Source organism: Sceloporus occidentalis, unplaced genomic scaffold (assembly GCF_023333645.1).
Source record: "Sceloporus occidentalis isolate IW3139 unplaced genomic scaffold, rSceOcc1.0.p SCAF_373, whole genome shotgun sequence".
Taxonomy (NCBI): Eukaryota; Metazoa; Chordata; class Lepidosauria; order Squamata; family Phrynosomatidae; genus Sceloporus; species Sceloporus occidentalis.
Genome location: NW_028317353.1, coordinates 321,384 through 332,171, shown reverse-complemented (window position 1 = coordinate 332,171; position 10,788 = coordinate 321,384). Strand labels below are relative to the sequence as shown.

Here is a 10,788-nt window from a genome sequence, read left to right as displayed (position 1 = left end):
GGGGTATTTGGTTCTTCTTGTTTGTTCACCTTGCTATGGGTTTAAGCAGTCATGTGACAGCGATGCTTAATATGTACTTTAATATCAGGAATCTGAAAAAACGGTTTTTATTTGTTTTGTTTTACATTTTGTTTTATTTGTATTGATGTTGGGGGGCGGACGCTGGGCGCGAGAAAAGAGGGGCCCTCCCTGTGTAACCGCTGCAGGGCCCTAAAATCCCTAATCTGACCTTAATGAGGTGTAATGCCAGTAAGATTGGCTCAAGGATGTGAGGGCAAAATGCCAGACAGAATTGCCCCTAGGGCATGACACTGCTTATCAACCAATTATATTCAACAGTGTGTTTTACTTTGAAGGTAATTGCGGGTTTTGCCGTTAATTTGGTTTTAAAAAGCCGCCAAGCTCTTTGGTTTGAAGACAATGCGATGACATATTGAGTTACTCACCTAGTTACCCAAGTCTGTCTTATTATAGTTCCCCAAGTCTGTCTTACTGTAGAGATGGGGGGTGATTTGAGTCGGTGGGCTGCTAAACCGCCCATTTTTTCCTGATATAAGACTCCAAGCGGGCACGGCCAAACGCACGCGGAAAAAGAAGAAAGTGACCTGGGATGCAACGATTGGCCCAGAGACTCTGATAGGGCCCGATAGGCGGTTAGTGTACCACGGGCACCAAGAGCCCTAGTCCATCCGATGCCATCAGCCGTCTTCAGGACACGCCTCCCCAAGCCCGTAGGGCAAACTCCAGATAAAGAAATCATAAGCGCTGGCCAGGTGGGGGGCACCGCCGCTGTGACAATAAAAACAAGAAAAAAACTACCTGACCTGACGGGGGCTTCAGGAAGGCAAAGAGGGAGAAGATCCCCCTTCACCTTCCTTTAACCCATAGGGCCCGCAACAAAGTCGCATTCAGGCCTAGGCCAGCAGTCCCCCTCCTCACTGGCCCAGGGGCCCCTTTCCATCTATTTATTTAGAGGAAGGGAGGCGCATCTAGATACATTCCAGAGCGGCGTCCCGGGCCAGATCTCCTCCCAGTAACAGCTTATATCCCCTTCTAAACCATTCACGTCCATCGGCCCCCGGCGACATGCTCGACGTGAAGACCCCAGCTGTGGCCCTTGTGGCATTTGCCGCGGTTTTGCTGATGTTGGCACTCGGGAAGTTTGTGTGGAAGAGAAGGAAGATGCCCCCCGGGCCTTTTCCGTTACCCCTCCTCGGGAATTACCTGCAGCTTCGGTCAGGAAACCAGATTCAAACTTTAATGAAGGTCAGTTTCATAAAAAAAAGCAAAGATATATAGAATATTATGTATCCTATTTGTTTTTTAATAAGTACCACCACCAGTGTACGGTCCTTCCATATATCCACCTGCTTTTTTTCTCTGCATAATGTATTCGGGTTTTTTTTATTTTCCTCCCAGAGAAATGCATTCAACGGAGATTTCTAGAGATTTGAACATTTCAGGTTCTGATTTCACTCTGCATTATTAAAAGCTGACCCCTTATGTTAACTATACATTATACAGGGCATCTCAGTGATTTATCTATACATTATACAGGGCATCTCTGTGATTTATCTATACATTATACAGGGCATCTCTGTGATTTATCTATACATTATACAGGGCATCTCAGTGATTTATCTATACATTATACAGGGCATCTCTGTGATTTATCTATACATTATACAGGGCATCTCTGTGATTTATCTATACATTATACAGGGCATCTCAGTGATTTATCTATACATTATACAGGGCATCTCAGTGATTTAACTATACATTATACAGGGCATCTCAGTGATTTATCTATACATTATACAGGGGCCGGATTGCTGATTTATCTATACATTATACAGGGGCCGGCTCGCTGATTTAACTATACATTATACAGGGGCCGGCTCACTGATTTAACTATACATTATACAGGGGCCGGCTCACTGATTTAACTATACATTATACAGGGGCCGGATCGCTGATTTAACTATACATTATACAGGGGCCGGATCGCTGATTTAACTATACATTATGCAGGGGCCGGATCGCTGATTTAACTATACATTATGCAGGGCCAGTTCAGGTCATCCTCCAGCAGAAGCTCCCCCGAGGTTGAACTGTGAAGTCAGGCAGTGAAATGTTCGAAAAGTCCTGCAAACTCCCTCCTTATTAAATAGACCCCGATGATTGTTTGTGGGGGAGAATAATCCGGTTATTCCGGGACTCCGTCTCCTCCCTTTACAGCTGAGTGAGAAATACGGACCGGTCTTCACCGTTTACTTTGGTTCCCGACCCAACGTGGTCCTGGTCGGATACGAAGCCGTGAAGGAGATGCTGATCGACCACGGAGATTCCGTCCTGGGACGAGGGGAGATTCCCATATTTTTCGATCTCTATAACAGATGCGGTGAGTGTTGGGAATTCTGAACAATCCGATAAACATGCGCGGTCGCTCTCAGGGGCTTCTCAAGGAGTTGTTTTTTGGGGTGCACACATCTTGTAAAAAAGCGGGGGGGGGGGGTGTATAACCTCTGATGGCAGAGAGTTGCCGCCGCCGGGCTCATTACTGAACATGGACACAAGCAGGACACCAGCACTAAAGAGTATAAATGTGAGACCCCAGAGCTTGTGCACATGCATGCGCAGCCACCCAGAGGCAGCTTTTTCAAGGATTTGGGGGAAAACAAATGATCTGATTTAAAATCTCTCTACGGCATCTAAAATGTATCAGCATGGTGACAACCAAAACCTCTCTATCCGATATGATCCTTTTTGCAGAGTTCTCTATCTTGCATGGTCCTTCCGCTTCTCCCCAGCTCTCTCTACCCCGCATGATCTATCCTCCTTTCCCCTGCTCTCTCTATCCCGCATGGTCCTTCCGCTTCTCCCCAGCTCTCTCTACCCCGCATGATCTATCCTCCTTTCCCCCGCTCTCTCTATCCCGCATGGTCCTTCCGCTTCTCCCCAGCTCTCTCTACCCCGCATGATCTATCCTCCTTTCCCCCGCTCTCTCTATCCCGCATGGTCCTTCCGCTTCTCCCCAGCTCTCTCTATCCCGCATGATCTATCCTCCTTTCCCCCGCTCTCTCTATCCCGCATGGTCCTTCCGCTTCTCCCCAGCTCTCTCTTTCCCATATGGTCCCTGCTCCTTTCTCTTGCTCTGTCCCATATGGTCCTTCCACCTTTCTCCACCTCTATCTGTCCCATGCTGTCCTCCTTCCTCTCCTAAGCTCTCTCCGTCCTCCATGGACCTTCCTTCTAGGATTCCAGCAGCAAGCACAGGCTCCTAATTTTATATGAAGTCTAAACACACATCGAGTGAAGGTTTGTAAAGCATTTCAGAAGAGAAACATGTTGGTGCAGTCATTTACTAGGTTGTGTAAACTTTGAAGACCAAGAGGCTACAAGGAGCATTGTCCTTCACTGACGGCCATCTTTAGACCTCCATCACAGTTACCACGGTGAAACGTCAGCCCGTGACACATGAGGCACCAAAAATGTTCCCCAAAGCATCTATTCTAAACCTCATTATGCTCATTCTAATGAGATTGGGACTGTACTATGTTTTGGGAAAATAAGCTCATCAAGTTCTTGTCCTCCTCCTTGGTTCCGATGAAGATACGCGTCCCACCAGGTAAGAAAGACTTGGGAGGTCCGGCTTACTGCCCCTACAAACAGCCATTACTGCCTTTATTTTTTAATTAGGTTTGTCTCTTGTCAACGGAGATCACTGGAAGCAGCTGAGACAGTTCTCGCTCATGACGCTCAGGGACTTTGGGATGGGTAAGAAGAGTTTAGAGGAACCCATTCAGACGGAGGCCCAGCACATGGTGAACTTCTTCAGAAACACGAAACGTAAGTACAGTCTAAAAAACCCAGCCCAGAAAGCGACCAAAAAATGCGAAATACTCCTCTGTTTCCAAATATTTCATTTATTGGTCTTTACTTTAGTGTTAAAAAACACTTTCAAAAAATTAAGGTGTGTCGAAGGACAAAAAACTTTCCAAAGGTAAAGCCAGCGAGGTCAGATCTAGATTGTGCTCCTTCCGTAGGACTCTACTAAGGTCCTTCAGCATAGTACATCCCTCCAAACAGTCCCTAATTATCCCAGGACAGTCCTGTTATTTCGGGGTCCTGTCCCGCCCACTTTCAGCCCCGCCCCCTGCGCCCCGTTAATGTTGTTAAGTATGGTAGCGGAGGATTACAATGTAACCGTTTTGACCATTCAGCCCCAGATAAAAATTACGCATTAATTATTATTTATGGCCCCGTTAATCCACGATCTTCTGAGATGAAAGGTTAATTACTTTGTTAATCGGGCTGAACGTTAATCATTCTTATGTTTCTGGTAGATTAAGGAGCGGTATAAAGAGTATTATACGAGGGTACGTTTTCTCTGTTGGATACATATGTATCCCTTTTTCCTGGATTCTTCCTTCCCCAGAGCACCCCGTTGACCCCGGTTACACGCTGATATGCGCTTCGTCTAACGTTATCGCGTCCGTTCTCATGGGAACCCGATACGATTACAACGACCAGAAGTGGCTGAACATTCTCAGCGATATGTGCAAAGCATTCAGTATCAGCTCGTCGCCCTCGGGTCGTGTGAGTCTAAGGATAACGGTGGACTAAGAAGGGTTCTGTATAACGCTTCATCCTATAACTCCTTCCATTACTCCATATAACCCACGTAACCCCTCCTATTACGCCATACATACCCCACATATATAACGCTATGTTATATTGCTTGTCACGCACAGCTGTACGACATGTTCCCGTCGCTCATGCGGATCTTGCCCGGGAACCACCAGAACTTCTTCAAGCTCTTGAAGGGCCTGCGGGATGTTGTGAAAGAACAAGCGAGGCGCCATCTTGAGACTCTGGATCCCGCCTGCCCTCGAGACTACATTGACTGTTTCCTCCTCAGGATGAAGCAGGTAAGAGGGGAGTATTTCGTTTTAAAACTAGAGGGCCAGTCATGTGACTCTCTGAAACTGACGTCTGTAAGGCCGGCACTTCCTGTAAAGTGGCGGGTTGCTTGGCCCTGCCCACCGATGGTGCAAGCCCCGCCTCACCCCGGCCGCACTTGTTATATGATGGGTTATGTTACATGATGCTGATTTTCTTACAACCTTAATACAAGGTCTCGCTTTACTGCCCTTCAGTGGGTGGAGCCAAAGCACTGAGTGACGACGTGATGTAATAAGATAGCACCCCCAACCTGGTGACATATTACACCTCCTGGTTTTCTCTATTGAGGGGGAGGCTGATGCTTCTCCAGACTTCTCTCTGAAATCTAAATCTCACTTGTCTCTTAACAACTCTGCACCCCCTATGTCTCTGCCCTCCAATCCAAATATCCCCCCCTTACCTCCTTCTCCGTTCCTCTAACGACCTGCGTCTCTCCTCTGCCGCCATTACCTCTTCTCACTCCCGTATTCAGGATTTGCCCCACGCTGCACCCCTTCTCTCTCCCGTATTTAGGATTTGCCCCGCACTCTGCCCCTTCTCTCTCTCGTATTTAGGATTTGCCCCACACTCTGCCCCTTCTCTCTCTCGTATTTAGGATTTGCCCCGCACTCTGCCCCTTCTCTCTCTCGTATTCAGGATTTGCCCCGCACTCTGCCCCTTCTCTCTCTCGTATTCAGGATTTGCCCCGCACTCTGCCCCTTCTCTCTCTCGTATTTAGGATTTGCCCCACGCTGCACCCCTTCTCTCTCTCGTATTTAGGATTTGCCCCGCACTCTGCCCCTTCTATCTCTCGTATTTAGGATTTGCCCCACACTCTGCCCTTTCTCACTCCTGTATTCAGGATTTGGCCCAAGCTGCACCCCTTCTTTCTATTTCTTTTCAGGAAAATATGAAGCTTCCTTTTGATATGAAAAACCTGATAAGCACGATTTTTGACATGTTTCTTGGAGGAGCGGAAACCACGGCCGTTACCATAAAGTTTGGGTTGCTGGTGCTGATAAAATATCCAGAAATTCAAGGTAAATAAACCAGAATTCCTCAATAATTCCCTACGACTCCTGCCGTGACCTCTTCTACAATCACTCCACGGATCCATATCTTTCTGTTGGATAAGTAATCCGGCCCACGTCTAGTCGCCCGTTTCTCCTGCTGTAACGACTCAAACCTTAATCAGTCGTTGGTCTCGTCTTAGATTCAGGAGCCGTATGTCTATCCCATGCATGTTTAATACCCTCACTGTATTACCCTCTACCACCTCTGCTGGGAGGCTGTTCCACTTATCTACCACACTTTGGAGTGTTTTATCTGTATTTTTATACTTTCATGTAAAATTCAGAGAAGTTACATGAGGAGATTGAACAAGTCATTGGCTTCACGCGGGACCCGATGGTGGAAGACAGAAGCAAAATGCCATACATGAACGCCGTGATCCACGAGATCCAGAGATTCAGCGACGTGCTGCCCCTAGGCGTGGCCCGCTCAGCCACCAGTGACATACATTTCCGCGGCTACCTCATTCCCGAGGTACTTATAGAGGGGTCATAATAATAAAATATAAATAACATCATATGTTATAAAATATACAAATAATGTAATATGTTATAAAGTATATAAATAATGTCATATGTTATAAAATATCTAAATATAATATGTTATCAAACATATAAATATCACATAAATAATATCATATGTTTAAAAGTATCTAAATAATATCATATGTTATAGAATATATAAATAGTATCATATTTTATAAAACATATAAATATCATATGTTATAAAACATAAATATCATATAAATAATATCATATGTTATAAAATATATAAATAATATCATTGTTATAAAATATATAAATAACATCATGTTATCAAATATATAAATAATATCATATGATATTATTTATATATTTTATAACATATGATATTATTTATATATTTTATAACATGATATGAAACATATAAAAATTATAATATGTTATGTTATAAAATATATAAATATATAAATAATATATGTTATAAAATATATAAATAGTATCATATTTTATAAAATATATAAATATCATATGTTATAAAACATAAATATCATATAAATAATATCATATGTTATTAAATATATAAATATAATGTGTTATCAAACATATAAATATCACATAAATAATATCATATGTTTAAAAGTATCTAAATAATATCATATGTTATAAAATATCTAAATAATATCATATGTTATAGAATATATAAATAGTATCATATTTTATAAAATATATAAATATCATATGTTATAAAACATAAATATCATATAAATAATATCATATGTTATAAAATATATAAATATAATGTGTTATCAAACATATAAATATCACATAAATAATATCATATGTTTAAAAGTATCTAAATAATATCATATGTTATAAAATATCTAAATAATATCATATGTTATAGAATATATAAATAGTATCATATTTTATAAAATATATAAATATCATATGTTATAAAACATAAATATCATATAAATAATATCATTGTTATAAAATATATAAATAACATCATGTTATCAAACTTTGATAACATGATATTATTTATGTATTTTATACATATGATATTATTTATGTATTTTATACATATGATATTATTATTATATAAATAATATCATATGTATTTTATACATATGATATTATTTATATATTTTATAACATATGATATGAAAAATATAATATGTTATGTTATAAAATATATAAATAATATCATGTGTTATAAAATATATAAATATATAAATAATATCATATGTATAAAATGCCTAAATAATATCATGTTATCAAATATATAAATAATATTATGTTATTAAATATCTAAATAATATCATATGTTATAAAATATCTAAATAATATCATATGTTATAGAATATATAAATAGTATCATATTTTATAAAATATATAAATATCATATGTTATAAAACATAAATATCATATAAATAATATCATGTGTTATAAAATATATAAATATATAAATAATATCATATGTATAAAATATATAAATAATATCATATGCTATGAAACATATAAAAAATATAATACGTTAGGTTATAAAATATATAAATAATTATGTGTTATAAAATATATAAATAATATTATATGTTATTAAATATCTAAATAATATCATGTGTTATAAATAAAATATATAAATAATGTAATATGTTATAAAATCTATAAATAATATATGTTATCAAATATATATAAAAAATACAATAAAAAAGATTGGGTGATTTGGGGTTCATTAATAAGCTGAATTCTCATTTTTCTAGAAAACTGATGTTCTGCCGGTTTTAACCACCGTCCTGAAGGACCCCACGCAGTTCGAAACGCCCAACAAATTTAATGTCAAACATTTTTTGGATGAAAACGGCAAGTTCAAGAAAAACAATGGGTTCTTGCCATTTTCGGCAGGTACGTAGTAACTACTATTATATGTTTCTGTAACTTATACATAACGGAGGTAATAACCGTTTAGCACTGGTTTAGTCCCTCCATGCCCCCTGGCTTCTTTGTGCGCATGTCGCTCTGCTGTAAGAGGGGCAGGCTATTTTTCCTTCTGTCTGTCACATACCTGCCAACAATCCTGAATGTCCTGGGACAGTCCTGTTTTTTTGTCCCATAGCTCCCTTCTGTATGGGTCACCCCACGGTGGGAGGGGCAGACTCTGTGTCCCATAGCTCCCTTCTGTATGGGTCACCCAGCAGTGGGAGGGGCAGACTCTGTGTCCCATAGCGCCCTTCTGTATGGGTCACCCAGCAGTGGGAGGGGCAGACTCTGTGTCCTATAGCTCCCTTCTGTATGGGTAACCCAGCAGTGGGAGGGGCAGACTCTGTGTCCTATAGCTCCCTTCCACCCCATCTCTCACTGTTGCTTTTATTTTTTCTTTAACCCGCATGATTCTCTTATTTTAGGGAAGAGGAACTGTATCGGTGAGAGTCTGACACGGATGCAGCTGTTCATCTTCTTCGCCAGCGTCCTCCAAAAATTTACTCTTAAGCCGACGGTGGCCCCGAAGGACCTGGACATTAACCCTGTAGAAACTAGCTTTGAAAATATACCCCCAGTTCATAAAATCATTTTCATCCCTCGTGAATAAGATGCCCTCGGGGCAACCCCTCCATGATACCTAATATTTTATAAGAGTCCATAAAAAATATATCTGCTTTTATATCTGCATAGAACACCCTGATGACCTAAAAGTAATCCAGTACTGTTTGTGTATTTGACCCAGAATCAAGTTATATTCGTGTCCTTTCCGCTGAACATCACTTAATATAGCAGAAAAAGGCTAACGTTCTGAAAATACGGTGACCTGCACAGATTTTAAAAGATTACTCAGTGAATAGAAGATCCCCATAAACTGATCAGCCAATGACATGCCGGTATTTCCCCCATTGTACAGAACTACGGAATTTGATGGCGCTATATAAAACAATAAATAATAATAATACGAATCATTTCAGTGCATTATTGCCCCCTGTGGCCAAATGTGGAACTGCAGAAAATTTGTGTTGAACGGAGAAAGAAAAAAAGCTATTAGAGATGTGGGACAAAAAGGAGAAATTTGAGCTTAATTCTCCCCATCAGATCTCCCTCTTTTTTTTTTTTTACTTCAGATTAAAAAATGTTTTCAAAAATATTTTTTTTACCCCAGTTGTAGTTTTTGCCCCATAATATAATGTTTTCAGGCAGCTGCATATCAGCCGTTTGTATGATTCTCCGTTTGTATGATGCTCCGTTATCTGAGCCCCGATCTACTAAACCCCCCGACTCCTTATCATACTGCCTGTGGGGAGCGATAGAATGGCTCTGTCTTATTGACTCAGTCTTCTAGGGGAGGGAAGGCTCACAGTCGCATCTGGATTAACAAGCAGGGGACAGAGTTACATAAAGAAAATAAACAAGTAAAGAGATCGTTGCTCTGCTGGGCATTTACTAAACACGATAGTAATTATTACCCCCCTCTGGCAGATCCGGCAGCCTCTCTCGGCTCCGCTGACAAATTACTCTCTGAGGCTCGAGGCTGTCCTGGGTGACCCCGGTCTATTATCAGATACCCGAGTCCCAAAATATGGACCAGGCGCTTATGTTAGTCCACCCCAGGAGGAGAAAAGTTACAACAAGAGACCGGACTCTAACACTAGAGGATCAGAGACTGAGATGGAATGGAAGGAAGTTTTACTTTACTGAGAGAGTGGTAGATAAGTGGAACAGCCTCCCAGCAGAGGTGGTAGAGGCTAATACAGTGAGGGCGACTCGATGGGGGCCGATCTGCCGGCAGGTTCTGTGTCTCTAACGATATGATTTATCAGACGGTTTCCCTGACCCCCATTCTGTACAGGAAGCCTCAGAAGGAAATGTGCCGTTTCCAGTGTCCCAAACAAAATAAACTACTCTTTTTCCCCCTTTTTGGGGTTTTTCTGCTGCTTTACACATTACTTTGCGCAGAGCGCAGGATTAGAACGCCAGCGTCTCACCGACGGGTTCCCTCTCAGAGGCGCAGGACGGAGACGGCAGAGAGGCGCGATGTATATGATATATAACGTATAATATATACGTATCCTCGTCTGCACGTCTCCACCGCCAACGAGCTCCGGCCACTTTTCACAACTTCTATTCGAAGAGGGATTTGTTTTAGGAAACAGGGATAAGCGGCAGGTATGGTTATATGGAAACAAACATGTTATTGATGACATGAAATGTAAATTTCCCCGCCTCCCCCGTAAAAAAGCATAAAGCGAGCGCCAGCCTCGGTGCCAATCACTTCGTGCCCTGATCTCCCGGGCGCAGAGACACC

At 41.1% G+C, this 10,788-nt stretch overlaps 1 protein-coding gene across 1 annotated transcript; it reads left to right on the top strand.

Moving 5' to 3' along the window:
* The first annotated feature begins 1,086 nt into the window (after window positions 1-1,086).
* Window positions 1,087-9,087, top strand: LOC149273493 (cytochrome P450 2A5-like). Its single transcript, XM_089506258.1, has 9 exons — window positions 1,087-1,266; window positions 2,239-2,401; window positions 3,700-3,849; window positions 4,439-4,599; window positions 4,755-4,931; window positions 5,849-5,984; window positions 6,302-6,489; window positions 8,261-8,402; window positions 8,903-9,087. The coding sequence occupies exons 1-9, from the start codon at window positions 1,087-1,089 to the stop codon at window positions 9,085-9,087; spliced, it is 1,482 nt and encodes a 493-aa protein (XP_089362384.1).
* The last annotated feature ends 1,701 nt before the right edge of the window (window positions 9,088-10,788 follow it).